Below are 21,627 nucleotides of genomic sequence, written 5' to 3'. Positions count from 1 at the left end.
TTCACTAACCTATCATTTAATACAGACGTAAAGTATACAACTGACGATTGAAATACTGTAGTAATCAGGGTTACTTGGATCGCCTTTCTTAAATACTGGAACAATATTTCCAACTTACCATGTACGAGGATAAATACCTGATTTGAAAATATTGTTAAAAAGACAAGGTACAAACACTTCAGAACAATGGATACAATACTCATGCAGCATTTCATCGATACCACAAGCTTTGTGGGTTTAAGTTTTCGGATTGCACATTCTATTTCAAAACCTGTAATATCGACATCAAGTTCATCAAACACTGGAGTATGAATGGGTATGTCGTCATACTGGTTCATATAATTATTAATACTTTCATCAGTTTGTATTTCAGAGGATGCAAGATTGCAGAAGTGTTTTTGAAATTCTTCTAGAGATATCTTCTGTGAATTAACCGACTTCCTATTTCTGAATTGCTTATAAAACCGTTTTGAGTTATATTTTCTTAGATATTCTAACATATTTCCCTGGTGAAGCTTATATTAACGCTTCAACAAAGTTTTTTATAAGACCTCTTGCAACTGACGAAATTTTCACGATTTTCGACTGATTTACATAAATTAAAAGTAGAAAGTGCTATCTTGTATTCTCTGAACATTTGCTTACATTGATTATTGAACCAAGGCTTATCTTCAGTCACCGCTTTCTTATCTCTGACATGTTCTGTGACATTTGAACAACAGTATGGTGACATTTTTACAAGATCTGAAAAATTATTTACAGCATTATTTATATCCCTTTCGCTCAGTTCAGAGCCATTACATAGTTCAAATAGCTCAGTGGAATTTGCTAGAAGTGTCTCTTTGATCGACTGTTTTTCGTTCTCATTCCATTTTACAGTTATTCTATAGGATTTGGATTCTATATCAACAGTTTCTTTCATAACGGAAAATAACGAAGGTAATGTGAACGACACAGGGGAGTGGTCAAAAAATGATTAAATACACTAGATTCGAACTGTGCTATGGACTTTATCAAAGCATGAGGAACTTAAACATAATCAACAAGACTGGCTCCATTGTTACTGATAAACGTATAATGGCCATTACCATCACCAGCATGTCTACCGTTTAAAATTTTGAGACCAGTGGTTTTACAGAGAGACAAAAGTTGTCTTCCGAACTGGTTAACATAGAGGTCCATATTTGCCCGTGTACAAACATTAGAATCAGGGAGGTATTCGAATATATTGGATAATACATGGGCTGAAAATTCACTAACTTTATCAAAGGCAATATAGTCCTCAGATTGACCAGTACGGCTGTTAAAATCACCTATTGCTAAAACATTCACCAAACTCTTTATATTTACCTACAGTTTCCTCTAGTAATACAAACAGATCTAAATCATTCTTTGCATAGTACGTGCTATTCACAGGAGGGAAATAATTACCAATTGCATAGATATCCCTTCTAGACGTATATGACAGTTTGATTACACTAATGCTGTCTATAACAGTTTCCACTACACGACATTTCTCGCCTTTGCAAGATTTGATATATATTACTATGCCTCCTCCTCTACCATGGAGCCTAAGTATGACACAATCAGTATACCCTGTGATAGAGATGTCATCTTCACTGCTAATCCAACATTCGTATAAACAAGAAGTCTTGATCATTAAGTTTATCAACAAGTGATCTGCAAACGTTCCATGATAGAACGTTAACAGTAGGGAGTTCACTCTCCTCCTAATCCTATACAGTCTTTGGAATGGTTTCACCTGATGACGAGTTTGTCGTAGATGGCAAAAAACGAGCACTACTCCGTGGCGACTCACTGTTGCTGTTAAAGCGTGAACGTTTAGTGGGTTGGGCATGCTCACTGGGAGACCCGTTAGTCGGACTTTGAGCAACGTCACTGTAAGTTCTGGTCTGTCGTGGGTTGCTGTTCTTCGCTCTGACGTCACTGCTTACCAGGGGACCCGTGTACAACTTGCCGTCCACAATGAGCTTGCCCCTGACAAGCTTGACCTTGTGGTGTTTGGCCTTAAGGTCTCTATACGTAGGGTAAAGCTGCCTTCGTTTGTGTTCGACTTCTGATGGAAATTGTTCGTTGATAAAGAACGAAGTTCCTGCCAACATACCCGACCGCTTGAACACCAAGGACCTATCATTGTTGAAGATAAACCGAGCGAAAATCGGCCTTCGTTTACCGCGAATGAACTTTCCAAATCGATGGACGTTTCCAAGCTCGATATGGTTCTGGATGTTCAATTCTACGTGCAAAAACTCTCGAAGTAGCGATTCTGTATCCTCGTTAGGTGACTACAGCAGACCACTGAACACCAGGTTTTTCTTCATAGAGCGCCACCTTAAGTCTGTAATATTTCGTTTCAATTCATCTTTATCAGATCTCAACTCATTCACAATTTTTTCAAGGCTTTCAAAGTTCTCCTTTACAGGCATATGTGTGTGAACGGCCTTTTGCAGCTTCAATAATTCATCCCCTTGCTTTTTTGACACCCTTTTCACCTCATCATACATATCACTAATTACATTGCAACTTTGCTTCATATCTTGACCTTTGACCTTTAATATACCAACTTCATTTTCCAGATTCCCTACTTTGAGAGATAACGAATTCATCGTACGTTGGACTTGATTTAACTTTTCACTGATTGGACCGAGCTGTTCTAGTCTGTTATTCATTTACTTCATTAGTTCATACATTTGGTTAAGTTTGGTATCATTCCCAGCATTATCACCCGATTCATCAAACATCACTTCCCTGGTCGCTTGGAGAATCGTCGATGTTGTTACGGAATCCATACTGCTCATAGGGCTATACTTAGCTTCTTTCAAATAACCATTGATGCGTGACTGTCAATCGGCGATGACCACTGTACTGGACACTTCACAAATGTCACAAGTAAACCCACGGTAGCCAAGGCATATACATACACATAAACAGAAATGTCCAGGACTGATCAATGTTGTATACAATGATTTAGGTAGCACTTTCTAACAGTCGGTAGAGCGTGACGAATCCTTGACCATGACTACCTTTCACAGGTGTACAGGTGAGCGCGTAAGTATAATAATGTCTATAAATAGCACTACGTATAAGGCTATATAGGGGTATTAAAATGACTCTAAAAGCCGATTTTCACCAAAGTCACATTCATATGCTTATAACCATTGCAACCGCCACTGCAAAGTGAGGTAATTGTTCCATTCAATAGACCATATTCAACCTAGACAGCACTTAAAAAAGCTTCTCCTTTTCCGAGGCTCGTACGTGACAACACACCTGGCCGCCATCTTATAGTTACTTGTCTTTCATTGTTCGTAACAAGCCAGCATGTGCCGGGTTTTCGTCTGTTGTCCTTTGTTTTTCCGTTACGGATGATCGCCCTTCCTAGGTGGCGCTGTGACGGATTAAATACACAAGTGATCAGATTATCTATCCGGGCTTGAACATTGTAATAACCGTACATTTGTTTATTAATTATGGTATTAAAATAATTGATTTGTGGCTGTTGGTCGTTTTAAGACCCGATTACATATAGGTGAGTAAAATAAACATCGTAACGTTTGATTTTTTTTTCCGGTCAAGCGCAACTGTACTACTGAACTGAACTGAACTGTAGTACAAAAGGTGTTATTAAAACTTGAAAAAAACCTGTTTGGTTTCAAATATTTCAGTAGAATTATGCTATTCTTTCTCACTTCATTTCTATTTTCGCTCATGATGGCCACACCACGTAAACGTAACGAGTTATTACTAAAAAAGAAAGTTGAACTGATTCAATGTGGCAATGGCCGTAGCCAGAGACAACTTGCTGAACAGTTTGGTATCGGCAAAACACAGGTCTAGAGCATCTTGAAAAGTTTGTGAAATGTACATACAGTACAGTACATTGGTGTCTTTTCAAACTTGTTATGATTTAAGAGCATATATTGAAATATTATTTATTAAATGAAGATAATTATTAATTGAATTGTAAGAAACAAACAATTGTCTTTGTTTTTTGTATATAGATTTAGATAAAAGATATTGAGGATCATTATTTTGCAGATAATGAATAGAAATCGCTACATAGTGTACTACATTGTTGAAATAACTCAGCACGTATATCGCTGTATGTAGGACATCAACAGTGTTCCTCATTTAAGTTTGTGTAACGACCAGTCTCTATCACATAGAGGTAGAAATTGACGTAGTATTCAGAAATAAAATCCTTTTTGAAACATCTGTATGTCCGAAGTTTGTTTCCCTGGTTTCGTCGGTTGTTCCATGGATTTTTTAACCGCGTATATTCATTAGACACAATGAGTGCATTGCTAATGTTACGCATTTTACTCTAATTGTAGTGTTACTGTTAAGTATATGTAATATATTAAAGTCACTCGCGAGTTTCTTCACACGCGCTTCCCACGCATTGTCTCTTCTAGATGACCATGTAAAATCCTGTGCGTGTCTACGTTTTGAAGTCGGCAATACGTCCTGAAAATGTCCTTACGCTGTTTTGATAAACAAGATGACCAGCCCATATCTCTCTGAGCGTGTTTCCCTCTGAATTCCGAACACCGGACCGATTTAGAGTCCAGGACCTGTTAAAATATATCAAAAGTTACTTCTGAAAACCGGCTTACCTGAGCGATTATGACACGAGGTCAGGCCAGTCGACCGTGAAACAACACCTGGTATTGTGTGAAGCCTAATTGTCTCGAGACCTCCGTATACATGCAGGTGATCTGTAAGGGGTCTTCCCCGAACACCAACTCTGGTTAGGGTGGGGTGTTTACATAGGGATTAAGGTGTGTTGATAGGGAGTTATAATCTGTACAGGTATCCAATATATACCCCCAAGGGCCATTATGACGGTAGGTCTAGTGTATTTAATCAACACAACAATTATGAAACAATGCCACGCGTCGATTTCTTCTCAATGCAAGTAGAGCTAGAAGCCCGATCGCGAGTTTCGCATCTAATTTAAATGAGGCCCAAAAAGGGGTGTTTTTATATGGTCGTAAATGAAGCCCGTGGTAGTTTTTTCTTGTAACACATGGAAATAAAAGAATCTGAATCTTTAGGCAATACCGATAACAGAAATACGACCAATATCAACTGATCACTTGTAAATAATATTGAAACCAAAACTCTTCACACCCTTTCATATTCTTCGATGTGTATCGGCCACATCCACATGACGAAGCTTCAACGTATGTAAAAAATGTAGGTCGAACGTTAAGTGCAGCTGTACATGTTAACATACTGTTTAAAACTACAGTTATAGTCATTTGTCTGTCTTGTATAATATGCAACATATACATTGATTAACGTTCATAATATTTATATCATTCAGACAAACCAAATTGGCTACTTATGTACGTGCAGGTTTGTAATCGGGAACTTTCTAACAAAACATCATCCAAACCAATTATATCCGGAATTCGACCAGTCATTTTTCGATCAAACTTCTCCAAAAAGAACCCTCTGTAAACCAAACAAATAGCCATGTCCCGTGCATGTTTGGTTTATAGAGGTTCCACTGTATATATCTTTTTCAAGCATTTAATCGTCTGTAATCCATGAGACTATGACATGAGAATGTTGTAGGTTCCAACACTGGTTTTCATACGGGAGACATTTAGTCTATTTTCGATTATGATGATACTATATAATATATCATTTTTTGAATAAATTAAGTGTCATTCATGACTAAAAGCGGATTTCGTATAGAATATAATGCATAAGTTGAATGTACGTGTGTATCGTTTTGTCTCATAAACCATAGTATCCAGAACTGTTGGTATGTCTATTTGAATATTAATATGTGAATAAAATGGCACATTCTTTTATAAAAAAAAGTGTTGATGCCGTGTTTCTTTTAACAGTATTAAAGTAATGAGTAAGAAATGGTAAACACATACCTAATATACATTTATTGGTGTTTGACTGATTATTGGATTATTGCCATTGTGCAATCAATATTATGTATATATATATATGCATATTGATGTACATGAAACATGACGGTATAGGTTAAGTCATATGACATAAAAATCTTAAATTCTGACTTTACGTGCTTTAATCATATAAGGATCAAGCCAAACCACACGATAATGGTCGTAATGATGAGGTAAATTGACGTTAATAAGTGGTCTTTGGGACTGTCCAAAGTGTTTGATATACAGAATAGCGGGGTGACCATGTAATATATAATAAGACAAATTACGAGGACATACAATTTGCATGAGTCGTGCCCCAACAGGGTCTCAAACTCATGATCTCGTTATAACTGGAACAAGGACGTTTAGTCCCATCAATCAAACTAATAACACATGCTATGCTTATATTACACATGTTTTTCTATACGTTATGCATTGTAAAAATAAATAGAATAAAATCGAACGAGCATCGACTTTGTGATCTGTTTAAAACAATTTATTATCAAGTAACACATGTATATACACTTACATAAAGATATAATTAAATGGCTTATCATTTACTGGTCCTTTCCAAGAAATCTGGTTAGCTGATTGTTGTAAAAGAAAAGAAACAATGAGGAATAGAAAGATATGTATTACATAGTATTGTGATACACAGTGATTTGATTTTTATTTCATTAGGCCGGGTATCAGTCCTTTCATGCGCGAATACTGCGATATGGAACAATTGTTATGCATATACTTCATTCTATTTCTATCACGAGTGCATTGTTTGCAGTTAACATTATCATATGAAGACCAATATGAATAATTGCAAAGTCTGTACTATCTTGAAAACGACACATTTTATAATATTACCACTTCTACATTGCAAATGTGCAATCAATATGATGTATATATTATATATATCGGTGTACATGAAATATGACGGTATAAGTGAAGTCATACGATTAGATAGTGAAGAGTATACAACATTGATTTTGAGCAATTTTTAGAAGTTATAGAATCATAATCCAGTTATAATTTTTACCTGTGGTAAGGCAGCGTCACTGAAAAGCGCGCATGCCGAGGTGACCCCTGTTTCCCTGGGCACTGATCTGAGATAGGTCGTCACGCATGACTGCTGTTCAGGTAAAGTAGGAGGCAGCGCGTATGGCTGGCTGTGCTGGCGTTGCTGGTCGATAGATTAGCCCGAGGCTAAAAAACTATAAACCCAAAAACTGAATGGTGGGTCATGAAAACTTTATGGTGTTGCCAAAACTGAACGATATGCCGAAAACTGAACGGTGGGTCGCGAGAACTGAATGATTTCGTAAGACTGAACACTCGAATTCAAAATTCAGCGGTAGACCTGCAAACAGAACAGCATCCGCGAGGTATACACGGTTCCTTCACACGAGAACGCTGTCCGTGAAAAATAGATACTTTCTGAATACTGAACGGTACAACTTGAAGAATGATCGGTAGAATGTTAAATGAACAGTGTACCGGGAGGGGTGAACACTGATTTGAAGAATTAACAGTAGATTGCTAGATTGAACGGCAGACACGAACTATGAACGGTACATTGTCATAAATTAACGATTTTCTACAACAGAACGTTTTTTAACGTAATTGAACGGTCTAGGACCCTCAGTGTATAAGTGGCAGACAAAAAGTCTTGCCTCCTAATATAGTCAGAACTGGAGACACATATATATCTGCTCTTTGATATGTACCTGGCTTCTGATCGTTGATGTCATCTGTATGCTAATTTTCACTTTTGTTAAATATCATAACTTCTCCCTCACACTACTTTATATACAGTTTTGTACTGTAAATGGTAAATTTAGTTTATAAAACAATAATTATTATCAAGAAAGTGAGGGGCTAGTTAAATGGATTGTTTTCCATTAGAAAAAAAAAAGAGATGAACTAAAAGTGGAACAGTATAAAAATCATTAAAATCTTTTAAAACACCTCTCGTAAAGATCAGCGGTGTTTTTATAACGGACAGATCTACAGACGTCAACCAAATCATCAGGTATTGAAGTGAACCAGTTAGACAGATGTCGAGGCCGTCCTGATAGACAGGTGTCGAGGTGAACCAGTAAGACAGGTATCAAGGTGAACCGGTAAGACAGGTTTTGAGGTGAACCAGTAAGACAGGTTTTGAGGTGAACAAGTAAGTCAGGTGTGGAGGCAGTCCCGACAGACAGGTGTCGAGGTGAACCAGTAAGACAGGTGTCGAGGCCGCCCCAACAGACAGATGTACAGGTGTACGGGCCAAACTAATGGACAGCTGTCTAGGCCGACAAGTTAGATGGACATCGAGGCCAACCTGTTAGACATGTGTTTAGGTGAACCAGTAAGACAGGTGTCGAGGTAAACCAGTAAGTTAGGTGTCGAGGTGAACCAGTAAGAAAGGTGTCGAGGTGAACCAGTAAGTCAGGTGTCGAGGTAAACTAGTAAGACAGGTGTTGAAGGTGAACTAGTAAGTTAGGTGTCGAGGTGAACCAGTAAGACAGGTGTCGAGGTGAACCAGTAAGACAGTTGTCGAGGTGAACCAGTAAGTTAGGTGTCGAGGTGAACCAGTAAGACAGGTGTCGAGGTGAACCAGTAAGTCAGGTGTCGAGGTGAACCAGTAAGGCAGGTGTCGAGGTGAACCAGTAAGACAGGTGTTGAGGTGAACCAGTAAGACAGGTGTTGAGGTGAACTAGAAAGACAGGTGTGGAGGCAGTCCCGACAGACAGGTGTCGAGGTGAACCAGTAAGACAGGTGTCGAGGTGAACCAGTAAGACAGGTGTTGAGGTGAACCAGTAAGTCAGGTGTCGAGGTAAACTAGTAAGACAGGTGTTGAGGTGAACTAGTAAGTTAGGTGTCGAGGTGAACCAGTAAGACAGGTGTCGAGGTGAACCAGTAAGTTAGGTGTCGAGGTGAACCAGTAAGACAGGTGTCGAGGTGAACTAGTAAGGCAGGTGTCGAGGTGAACCAGTAAGACAGGTGTTGAGGTGAACTAGAAAGACAGGTGTTGAGGCCGTCCCGACAGACAGGTGTCGAGGTGAACCAGTAATACAGGTGTTGAGGCGAACCAGTAAGACAGGTGTCGAGGTGAACCAGTAAGACACGTTTTGAGGTGAACAAGTAAGACAGGTGTCGAGGTGAACGAGTAAGACATGTGTCGAGGTGAACCAGTAAGACAATTGTCGAGGTGAACCAGTAAGACAATTGTCGAGGTGAACCATAAGACAGACGTCGAGGTGACCAGTAAGACATGTGTCGAGGTGAACCAGTAAGACAATTGACGAGGTGAACCAGTAAGACAATTGTCGAGGTGAACCATAAAGACAGACGTCGAGGTGAACCAGCAAGACAGGTGTCGAGGTGAACCAGTAAGACAGACATCGAGTTGAACCAGTAAGACAGGTGTCGAGGTGAACCAGTAGGTCAAGTGTCAAGGTGAACCAGTAAGACGGGTGTCGAGGTGAACCAGTAAGACAGGTGTCGAGGTGAACCAGTAAGACAGGTGTTGAGGCCGTCCCGACAGACAGGTGTTGAGGTGAACCAGTAAGACAGGTGTTGAGGTGAACCAGTAAGTCAGGTATCGAGGTGAACCAGTAAGACAGGTGTTGAGGTGAACCATTAAGTCAGGTATCGAGGTGAACCAGTAAGTCAGGTGTTGAGGCCGTCCCGACAGACAGGTGTCGAGGTGAACCAGTAAGTCGGGTGTTCAGGTGAACCAGTAAAACAGACGTCGAGGTGAACCAGTAAGACAGGTGTCGAGGTGAACCAGTAAGACAGGTGTTGAGGTGAACCAGTAAGACAGGTGTTGAGGTGAACAAGTAAGACAGGTGTTGAGGAGAACCAGTAGGTCAGGTGTTGAGGTGAACAAGTAAGCCAGGTGTTGAGGTGAACAAGTAAGACAGGTGTTGAGGTGAAACAGTAAGACAGGTGTGGAGGCCGTCCCGACAGACAGGTGTCGAGATGAACCAGTAAGACAGGTGTTGAGGTGAACCAGTAAGACAGGTGTCAAGGTGAACCGGTAAGATAGATGTCGAGGTGAACCAGTAAGACAGGTGTCGAGATGAACCAGTAAGACAGGTGTCAAGATGAACAAGTTAGACAGGTGTCAAGATGAACCAGTAAAACAGGTGTCGAGGTGAACCATTAAGACAGGTGTTGAGGTGAACCAGTAAGACAGGTGTTCAGGTGAACTAGAAAGACAGGTGTTGAGGCCGTCCCGACAGACAGGTGTCGAGGTGAACCAGTAAGACAGGTGGTGAGGCGAAACAGTAAGACAGGTGTCGAGATGAACCAGTAAGACACGTTTTGAGGTGAACCAGTAAGACAGGTGTCGAGGTGAACGAGAAAGACAGGTGTCAAGGTGAACCAGTAAGACAATTGTCGAGGTGAACCAGTAAGACAATTGTCGAGGTGAACCATAAGACAGACGTCGAGGTGAACCAGTAAGACAGACGTCGAGTTGAACCAGTAAGACAGACGTCGTGTTGAAACAGTAAGACAGGTGTCGAGGTGAACCAGTAGGTCAAGTGTCAAGGTGAAACAGTAAGTCAGGCGTTGAGGTGAACCAGTAAGTCCGGTGTTGAGGTGAACCAGTAAGTCAGGTGTCGAGGCCGACCCGACAGACATGTGTCGAGGTGAACCAGTAAGACGGGTGTCGAGGTGCACCAGTAAGACAGGTGTCGAGGTGAACAAGTTAGACAGGTGTCAAGATGAACAAGTAAGACATGTGTCGAGGCCGTCCCGACAGACAGGTGTTGAGGTGAACCAGTAAGACAGGTGTCAAGGCCGTCCCGACAGACAGATGTCGAGGTGAACCAGTTAAACATGTGTCAAGATGAACCAGTAAGACAGGTGTCGAGGTGAACTAGTAAGACAGGTGTCGAGGTGAACCAGTAAGACAGGTGTTGAGGTGAACCAGTAAGACAGGTGTTGAGGTGAACTAGAAAGACAGGTGTTGAGGCCGTCCCGACAGACAGGTGTCGAGGTGAACCAGTAAGACAGGTGTTGAGGCGAAACAGTAAGACAGGTGTCGAGATGAACCAGTAAGACAGGTTTTGAGGTGAACCAGTAAGACAGGTGTCAAGGTGAACGAGTAAGACAGGTGTCAAGGTGAACCAGTAAGACATGTGTCAAGGTGAACCAGTAAGACAATTGTCAAGGTGAACCAGTAAGACAGGTGTCGAGGTGACCAGTAAGACAGGTGTCGAGGTGAACCAGTAAGACAGGTGTCGAGGTGAACCAGTAAGTCAGGTATCGAGGTGAACCAGTAAGTCAGGTGTCGAGGTGAACCAGTAAGACAGGTGTCGAGGTGAACCAGTAAGTCAGGTATCGAGGTGGACCAGTAAATCAGGTGTCGAGGTGAACCAGTAAGACAGGTGTTGAGGTGAACCAGTAAGTCAGGTATCGAGGTGAACCAGTAAGTCAGGTGTTGAGGTGAACCATTAAGTCAGGTATCGAGGTGAACCATTAAGTCAGGTGTTGAGGCCGTCCCGACAGACAGGTGTCGAGGTGAACCAGTAAGACAGGTGTCGAGGTGAACCAGTAAGTGAGGTGTTCAGGTGAACCAGTAAAACAGACGTCGAGGTGAACCAGTAAGACAGGTGTCGAGGCCCTCCCTCCAGACAGGTGTCAAGGTGAACCAGTAAGTCAGGTGTTGAGGTGAACCAGTAAGACAGGTGTTGAGGTGAATCAGTCTGTCCGGTGTTGAGGTGAACCAGTAAGTCAGGTATTGAGGTGAACCAGTAAGACAGCTGTCGAGGCCGACCCGACAGACAGGTGTCGAGGTGCACCAGTAAGACAGGTGTCGAGGTAAACAAGTTAGACAGGTATCAAGATGAACAAGTAAGACATGTGTCGAGGCCGTCCCGACAGACAGATGTCGAGGTTAACCAGTTAGACAGGTGTCGAGGTGAACCAGTAAGTCAGGTGTCGAGATGAACCAGTAAGACAGGTGTCAAGATGAACCAGTTAGACAGGTGTCAAGATGAACCAGTAAAACAGGTGTCGAGGTGAACCATTAAGACAGGTGTCGAGGTGAACCAGTAAGTCAGGTGTTGAGGTGAACCAGTAAGACAGGTGTCGAGGTGAACCAGTAAAACAGGTGTCGAGGTGAACCAGTTAGACAGGTGTCAAGGTGAACCAGTAAGACAGGTGTCGAGGTGAATCAGTAAGACAGGTGTCCAGGCCGTCCCAACAGACAGGTGTCAAGGAGAACCTGTAAGACAGGTGTCAAGGCTGTCCTGTTAGACAGGTGTCAAGGTGAACCTGCAAGACAGGTGTCGAGGCCAACCTAATGGCATGTGTCCAAGCCGACAAGTTAGATGGACATCGAGGCTGACCAGTTAGACAGGTGTCTATTTGACAAGTCAGACAGGTGTTGAGGCCAACAAATTAGACAGCCAGATGGACAGGTGTACAGGCGTATCTGGGATGTTGTGATGATGAGACATCTGGTCTATTGCTAAAAAGAACATTTCTGTAGCTGTGATGCCTACCTTCCTAACATCCAGGACATCATTGGAAAGCCCCGAGACTCTGCTAATGCTGTTCGAGTCATATACAACAGCTTAATGTCTTGGGTTTGTGATGATCCAGGAAGGGATTTGTCCAGGGGTAACAGTGATAGTTGTTAGAGTATGATTGAGTATGTAAGAGTGTGGCAGGGTATTTCAGAGTATGTTTAGAGCATGGCAGAGTATGGCAGTGTATGGCAGAGAATGGCAGATTATGGCAGTGTATGTCAGAGTATGGCAGTGTATGGCAGAGAATGGCAGAGTATGGCAGTGTATGGCAGATTATGGCAGAGTATGGCAGTGTATGTCAGCTAGAGTATGGCAAAGTATGTCAGAGTATGGCAGGGTATGGCAGTGTATGCCAGAGTATGTCAGGCAGAGCTACTTGTATGTCACAGTATGACAGAGTATGTCAGCATATGTCAGAGTATGTCATAGCATTGGAGAGTATGGGTCAGTATGTGAGAGTATGTGAGAGTATGTCTGTATATTTCCAGCTTCCTTACAACAATGTTATTGTTGAGGACAAATTACTGAGATTCTGACACTGGACCTTGGATCACTGATGTACTAGTCAGTTGAGTGACCTTGTCATGTCACCATCAATCTGGATCTCAGATCGCCAGTGATCTACGTATACCAACTCATTTGGTACTCTCTATCTAAAATGTTTGATTATGAAAACAAAACAATGAAATGAGATTGAAATTGTGGTCTTAAAATTTGGACATCCATTTTTTACATTTCATAAATGCCCTGATTCATCAGGCATTCATCGCTCTGAAACAACCAGCTATATTATAATACAGTACACAACAATGTACCCACTTCAGTCAAACAACATTAATACATCGTACAAATTTTGATAAATTTTGGCATTGTAGGGTAAAACTTAGGTAACATATACTGCTACAAGCTGGCCAGCAACATTTTGTCAGTTATAAAAGCAACAAGTATTAACAAATAGCCAAGGTTAACTACAGTTTATAATTATACTATACACACATATACAACTGGTATTATATCATTTTTACATTATGATAACATACATGTATATATTAGTCATTAACCCTGGATGCTAGACACCTGGATACCCTGAAATTTCAAGTGCAGAAATACATTTATATTATTATTCAATGAAAGCATCAAACATTTCTAATTGAAATGCAGCACTGTGCAAATGGTATTTTCAGACTGTATGACTTTATAAGGAATTTTAATTACGCTAAAAGAATGAAAATACATTTAAAAGGAACAAACAAGCTAAGCAATGAAATTTTCAAGTCAACTACAGTGTTCAATAGTAAAGGTGGTCCGATGGCCAGAAGCTATAGCAATTGGCTATGACAAGTTTGAGTCCTGACATACATTTCAATTCATGTAAGACACATTCCTATATTTTCTGACAAACGATCATATGAAATTAGAGAATAGCAAGTTATTGGCTTCAAACATTTGAGTGAGTATGAACTGGATGATACAAGCTTTTGCGTGATGCAGCTATATATGCTACTTTAAACAGTTTACAAAATTGGTCTATGGAAAAATGACTTGGGCTATGGGATTTCAATTTTCTGTAGACATATTGTCTAAGGAATTTTCATACACTGCAACTATATAGGTCTGATAATATTACCTGGTAAATGTGTAAATTAAACAGTTGAAAACACATCCATTCCAGCAGCAGCAGTAATTATGCTTAAGATGAAATATGCCACATCAGACTTCAAATACTGTCATCAGGATCTAGCTTTCCACATATGACTCCCACAACCAATGGATCTGGAAAATATAAATCAAATTGCTTTAGATGAACAAACAAACACCCCATGTATTTGATACATCCATTGACTATAAGCAATATGATTTCTAATCTATCAAATAATCTGGGTCTGGGTCAAAGGTTAAGTGAACCAGAAGAAGTCTTTTAAGCAATTTAACCTTGTGATCCTGAATATAGGTCAAGGTAAATTTGGAACTTTATCAAGACTCATCCAAGTGACCTTTTGGCCAAATACCATCACACTAGGTATCGGAATATGGGTCAAGGTAATTTATTTTCACAAACTTTGTGGGGCCTCATTCAAGGAACCTTTCAACCAAATCTCATGACTCTTGAAGTCTTGGTCAGTGTGGAGTCCGTTTAAATGTTTGAAGGAATTTGACCTCTGTGACCTTGAATATGGGTCAAGGACATTTGTTTTTGTAAACTTTGTTGGGGCTCATCCAAGGAACCTATCAGCAAAATATCATGACAGGAATAGTTGATACCAGATGGACAGATGTCAGATGACGAACGCTGCCACATGGCATAAGTTCACTTAGCCATTTGGGCCAGGTGAGCAAAAAAGTTTGATGTCTTTACAAATCCTTCAAGGAATGAAGTCGCTCGAGTGCTGACAAATTTTGTTCTTAAATACAGGATGGATGGTTAGGAAAACGATAGGGGGCCAATAAATATACATGTAATTTTGTGATTGTTCACTCTTGAGGAGATAATTCACAATAATCATAATACATCTGTTTATGGCCTTTTCCTGGGATAACCCATCCAATGCTTGGTGGCTTCTTTCCACTGGGATCCTTTGGAGCAGTAGGCTTCTTTCCACTGGGATCCTTTGGAGCAGTAATCTAATTATGATGTAATACTTAATAACAGTCATTACCTCCCGGAAATCAGGTCTGTTTCGGATATTATCAAAACAACCTCCATGGCACACGACACTGCACTCATCACATCACATGAGTGGATCTAAAAAAATTAATTTCAATGACCCTGCTGATAAATACCTCCTATACCTTTGGTGGCCGAGTGGTTAAGTTGTCCTGACAAATTATCACTAAGCCCTCCACCTCTGGGTTGCGAGTTCAAAACCCACACAGGGAAGTTGCCCGGTACTGACCGTAGACCAGTGGTTTTTATCTGGGTACTCTTAAAAAAGCTTTCCTCCAACTCCAAAACCTGGCACGTCTTTATATGACCCTGGCTGTTAATAGGACTTTATACAAAATAACCAAGAAATGATCAAACATACAATATAATTATATGATGTAGATAAATCTGCTTAATTAAGATAATTTTGTTAAATGTTTGTACATGTACTAGACAGTGTTTAATTGTATAGAGCAGCAACAATGACACAAAAAAAGACAATTTTTAAATGGAAAACAAACTCCTTATTTAAATTAACTTCATTTAGAAGTTCAATCATGACTAGTTTAAAACATAATCCAGTTGACAGTTGAAATAAAATATTTAAACTTTACATTTCACTACTGTTATACTTTAAGTACATTTTATTTTTCTATTTGAAATTTGAGAAAGATCACTTTACTACTTTTAACGTTGTTTTCCGATTCGTCCTAAAATGTAATATGCATAATTAACATACATATGAAATTTGAGAAAGATCCCTTTGGTACTTTCTGAGAAAAAGCGATAACAATTGTTTATGGAGAGATAGATGAACGGTCAATGGACCATTAGGACACAACAGGATTTGAATAGCCCACCATCTGATAATGGTGGGCTTAAATGTGAAGCTTTTAACAGACAATTACAGAAAACGAATCCAAAGACTGTCACCTGGCACAGGAACGTCCCCGCTAGAGCCCACACATAGGGAATCATGGTATCGGACACTCTGTAATACTACAGTCTAAGGTGGGTTGGGTGATATGTAACTCCAGGATCATCAGTAATCAGACAACTGGTTCATCTGTAAAACAAGAGAAAATTCCATAAACACCATCAGTGACACATTAAATACAAGATTAGAAGGGGACAGCTAATAATACAGTGTTAAAGTGACACATTAAATACAAGATTAGAAGGCGACAGCTAATAATACAGTGTTACAGTGACACATTAAATACAAGATGATCAGAATGGGACAGCTAATAATACAGTGTTACAGTGACACATTAAATACAAGATTAGAAGGGGACAGCTAATAATACAGTGTTACAGTGACACATTAAATACAAGATGATCAGAATGGGACAGCTAATAATACAGTGTTACAGTGACACATTAAATACAAGATTAGAAGGGGACAGCTAATAATACAGTGTTACAGTGACACATTAAATACAAGATTAGAAGGGGACAGCTAATAATACAGTGTTACAAGGACACATTAAATACAAGATTAGAAGGGGACAGCTAATAATACAGTGTTACAGTGACACATTAAATACAAGATTAGAAGGGGACAGCTTATAATACAGTGTTAAAGTGACACATTAAATACAAGATCAGAGGTCAATGACCAAAACGATCCTCTGCGAAATTTAGAGTAGATATACAGATGTATTATGAAAATATTAAATCATTTAATGAAAATTTCAAAATTGGTTGTCCTGTATATGTCTAACAGATTTAAAGTAATTTAAGTAAATCAGCCCCTATATAATTAATTGATTTGAAGTTCAATTCAAGTCAGAGATGGCTGAAGATATAGACACAAAATAATGGGGAAATACCTGGTCAATTCACACCTGAGTAAATCAGCGAGGAGGTACACGTCAGTACAGCAAAATCAGTATATTCTGACAGTTTGGAATACATACTTCAAATTAATATCAGATAGGTCAACATTACACCTAAACATTTCAATCAAAATACAGCTGTACCATTAACATGGAAAACTTGATTTTCTTACCAGAATACTTTCGCATACAACCCGTGCTGATTGGTTAACATGCTTCTGTGAGAACTATAAAGCAAAGAAATATTGACTTTGATTCACTCATTTACCTGTTTTTTCAAAAGTGAAGATGATTCCAAATAAAGTTGTAAAGTTTCAGTGATGACAGGTGTCCATGATCTCAATCAATATGGAGTTATCCCCCTTGGTCTGAGAGTGAAGTTCCAAACTCTATATGACTGTATGGTTTTACTTGAAAATACAAACAAATATTCATTCAGGCAGCACCGTTTTTAACAGAATTATTTCATATTTGGCACACAAGTAATATACATATAATTCTATCATATCAGTAAATACAATGACCATATGATTTTCAGTTGGTGAGTTATAAAGGTTTTACTACTCAATTAAGTATTTTTTGTATTTTATGCCAGTGCCTTTGAACAGGCTAACCCTACTCCTATAACATAAGAGGCCGCTGGTCGGCTCTTTTTCTATCGGATATTATTTTGCCGACTGTTACACGGCGTCCTGTCAAAAGTATCTCGCCGTGTAAAACCTCTAACATTGTTGGAGTAAGGCTAACCCAAGACTCAAGATTGATAACAAGGGTGAAATGACTACATTTAAGCTGCTGGGATTCCAAGTGACATGAATATCCTGAAACTCCATCACTGACACCTACATTTTGACTACTCTACGAGATCCTGACAACTACACATACAAGTTATTACGGCTAATTGATGTGGAGAGACTATGGAACAATATTATTCTGGAGCACTGAGAGTGCAAAGGATATCTGAAGTTTGATTCTCAGAGTTCAAAGCAGTGGGGATGGGGTTGGTCAGAGAGACTGCGGTGTAATACCTGCCAATATGTCAGCAGCCATTACAAGTTGTATGAGGAGAAGGAGACAAAGACAAGGGAACGGAAATGATAAACTCTGAATACAGCCATGCAGACAGCACCGATGGGAGCCTCGGTGTCAATGCAGCTATGATTGAGATATGCCTTACTGCCAACATTACCCAACCTTCCCACACTGGTCTCCAAAACACAGCAAACCAATGTGTTGGAGAACAGATTGTGAAAATTAACACAGAGAGTATGACCAGTATTAGAAAGAAATCTGGTCGAGGAGACCCGGTCTCTTGGACTGTCATGACCAAGAGTGTGTTAATACTGAAGGTACAACATCCTACTGTTTAGTGGAGAGAGGACCCCATACCTATTAGGAGCCACTCCAGTGACTTACCCAATATGTGAACAGCTGTCTATGACAAAAAATACAGTCTCTCTTCACGGGCAATAATCATTGTAGGAAAGTTTTAGACAGTGGGACCTCAACGTCAAATGTCCAGATCATGAAGGCCTATAAATATTATATAAGTTACTTTGGGCTTGTTATATAAAATGAAATAAGTATTTAATTAACACTAATCATGGAGTATCATGCTTATAAATAATGCCAACCTAAAAAACATCAAACAGGTGCGTTATCTCCATTCAATCATCCCATCAAGACAGGTTTTTAAGCAAGTTTTATATTGATTTGATGCAGTTTTGAGCAATAATGAAATAAAGAATGTAAATGAACTTAACCAAAACCATGGTAAAACCAAACTAACTAAAATTATTGCAAAATATTATGGCACAATTCCCTACACATTTTGTTTTTAAAAACCTATTTGAAATCAAACAACTCAATCCCAAATTAATCTTTTTTTGATACATGTAAAGACTTTCTGCTATGAAATCTTGCTAGGTACCTGCTGCAATAAGTTACTCTAACCTGTGTTAATGCTTTTGGAAAATTTGGTTATAATCTCGGGCTAAAAAAATGTACTTCATATCGAAAACACCAATTAGGTCTATAGCAAAGTCCCCCTGGCATCACCGTAGGGGACTTCTAAAGCAATACAAAAAGGATGGATTCACAATTTACTAAATAAACAAAACATAATTATTGTCAGACCTGTCTGTGAAAAACTCAACCATATCAACGAAAGCTTGCATTGACTGAAACTGAAGAATTTTTTGTGAACTTTATTGATTTTACTGTAAAAAAATCTATTTAAGATTCAGTCAAGGTTTTGAACAGTATCTGTCTTTCACTTTTCCTGTAGAAGTTCAACTATTTATCTCACCTGTCTTTGACCTAATTCTCTCACCTTTAGAAGTCTGTGAGCTAATTATCTCACCTTTGGAAGTCTATGACCTAATTATCTCACCTTTGGAAGTCTGTGACCTAATTATCTCACCTTTAGAAGTCTGTGACCTAATATTCCTACCTGTAGAAGTCTATGGCCAAGTTCCAGGTGTTTGTATTCATCCAGTTTTGCTAACATGCTGACCTGTTTTTGCTGCAGTTTTGTCTGTGACTATCATCTGAAATACAGTTGTAGGTGTGGCATTAAAAGTTTGTGACAGGGCATTATTTAAAACACTGTAGGTAAAAAGAGGTAATCATTGTACAATATTGTGGCCCAGTTTTACCCGTAATAACCACAGATGAAATTTTGCTGTCTAATGCTAATATAACAAAATTATTTTACTTTACTTTATACAAAAGTATCTTAATGATATACCAAAACAAGAGGTCCATGGGCCTTAACAGTCACCTGAGTTATGATATATTTTAGCATATTTGACCCCTGTGACCTTGAATGATGGTCAAGGTCATCCATTTGAACAAACTTGGTAGCCCTTCATCATAGCATGCTACAGACCCAATATTGGGTCTCTGGGCCACTTGGTTATCAAGAAGAAGTTGTTTAAAAAAGATTTTAGCATGTTAGATCCCTGTGACCTTGAATGAAGTTCAAGGACATCCATTATAACAAACTTGGTAACCCTTCATCCATGCATGCTATAGACCTAATATTGGGTCTCTAGGCCTTTTGGTTAACAAGAAGAAGTTGTTTAAAGATTTTAGCATATTAGACCGGTGACCTTGAATGAAAGTCAAGGTCATCCATTTGAACAAATTTGGTAGCCCTTCATCCCAGCATGCTACAGACCTAATATTGGGTCTTGGAGCCTATAGATTTTAGCATATTTGACCTCTGTGACCTTTAATGAAGGTCGAGGTCATCCATTTGAACAAGCTTGGTAGCTCTTCATCCCAACATGCTAGAGACATAATATTGAGTCAGGAGACTTTGTCTCAGATGACCTAAAATTTAACAGCATTGTATGGTTATAATTAACACGAAGAAGGTTTATATCAGACGAACTTCACTTTATTACTATTGCTGCTGAAATATACCTAAAAAACCCAACATTTCACCCTCAAAACCTTGACCTTTCATCTTTCAAACCATGTCCTTTTACTCTACAAACATTGACTATTCGTCCTGAACACCTTAGCCATTCACTCTTCAAACCTTGACATTTGACCCTCCAAGCTTTGACCTCACCCTCAAAACATATGTCACTCTCAGTATTGTGAACATCACCATAGCCTAATGTACCACTTACAGTACTGTCATCCTTTGATGGTACAGTTTCGTCTGTTGTTCCTGGTGTTTCACCTGATTGAAGAGCTTCTGACCATGGGGACTGGAATGTCTGCATTAGAATCAGGATTGTCTAACTTGGCCAAATAAGTGGATGGAGTCCTGGACAAAAGTAAGCAGATATTCTATATCATTACAATTACAGTGTTGTTTTTGATACTATAGAACTATGGAAGCTTTTTCTTCTCTGCAGAACTTGCTATATGACACAGATTTATGAAAACCCAACATTTTTTACACAATTTCATGAAAATATCAACATATATAGGTATGACAAATTTGAAATAAGTTAAGAAAGTCATAAAAAAATTTCCTCTACTTTTAACAACAGATGACTGAGGAGGCTCTACTGTGGAAACTGGCTGCCCTTCTGCAGACTTCACATGGCTCTACTGTGGTCCTTTCCTTTTCCTGGCCCTTTTTTTCAACTTGCCCTCCATTCATCAAAGGATGTTGTCTCTGTCTTTCCACAGTATCTGAAGCCCATGTACTGTTGGTGAGTGGGAGGTGTTCTCTCTTCTCCACACTTATGGCACTTGACAGTTGCGGTTTTTCTTTTCTTTACCATCCCTGCATCCACAGCTTTCCTCTTCTGTCCTGGCTGTACAGTTGGTACCATGGTTGTGGGCAGTGGTGGTGTCACTATCACTTGGAACTGTACAGGTCCAGAGACAGGTGAAGAAGGCATAGGGGGGATTGGCGGTAGTAAAGTTGGTGTTAATGGCGCTTTTATGGTCCTTTTCTTTAGCTTGGCCATGCCAGCAGTATCAGGTGGACACTGGACGGGAGGAGTCTCTCCAGACTCCAAAGACACTGGCTTCGGTTTTGGTGCTGGTTCTCCTTGTCCAGTCAAAGAAGCTGTTGGAAGACCAATGCCTTGCATTAGGATTTGAGATCCCCCTCCTTCTCCTTTTTGTTGTACCTAAAACAAAAACTTAGTTGTAAATTATACAGCCAAGAGGCCTAGAGAACCGATATTAGGCCTGCAGCATGCTGGGAGGAAGTG

General features: G+C 39.6%; 1 protein-coding gene and 1 long non-coding RNA gene across 3 annotated transcripts; both read right to left on the bottom strand.

Moving 5' to 3' along the window:
- Positions 1–1,736: 1,736 nt before the first annotated feature.
- On the bottom strand, positions 1,737–2,627 carry LOC117319333. Its single transcript, XM_033874167.1, has 2 exons — positions 2,442–2,627; positions 1,737–2,306 (listed from the first exon to the last, which is right to left on the bottom strand). Exons 1-2 carry the CDS (start codon positions 2,625–2,627, stop codon positions 1,737–1,739), a joined length of 756 nt encoding a protein of 251 aa, XP_033730058.1.
- Positions 2,628–14,093: 11,466 nt separating this feature from the next.
- LOC117319332 lies at positions 14,094–21,413 on the bottom strand. 2 transcript variants are annotated; one of them, XR_004530693.1, is made up of 7 exons: positions 20,941–21,413; positions 20,584–20,723; positions 19,395–19,491; positions 17,211–17,352; positions 16,038–16,170; positions 15,242–15,434; positions 14,094–14,233 (listed from the first exon to the last, which is right to left on the bottom strand). It is a non-coding gene; the product is annotated as an uncharacterized LOC117319332 (long non-coding RNA). The 2 variants fall into 2 exon arrangements; XR_004530692.1 differs by lacking the exon at positions 20,941–21,413 and having other exon boundaries at positions 20,584–20,834.
- Between the last annotated feature and the right edge of the window lie 214 nt (positions 21,414–21,627).

Source organism: Pecten maximus, unplaced genomic scaffold (assembly GCF_902652985.1).
Source record: "Pecten maximus unplaced genomic scaffold, xPecMax1.1, whole genome shotgun sequence".
NCBI classification, from domain to species: domain Eukaryota; kingdom Metazoa; phylum Mollusca; class Bivalvia; order Pectinida; family Pectinidae; genus Pecten; species Pecten maximus.
Note: the sequence above shows the minus strand (reverse complement) of the source record. Positions and strands in the feature narration are given on the sequence as shown.

Excerpts from the sequence above, each read along its gene's own strand:
- LOC117319333 (XM_033874167.1), bottom strand. The coding sequence starts at position 2,627 with ATGAATTCGTTATCTCTCAAAGTAGGGAATCTGGAAAATGAAGTTGGT. Across the intron at positions 2,307-2,441 it reads CCGTTCACACACATATGCCT|TCACCTAACGAGGATACAGA; the intron begins GTAAAGGAGAAC and ends GGTCTGCTGTAG.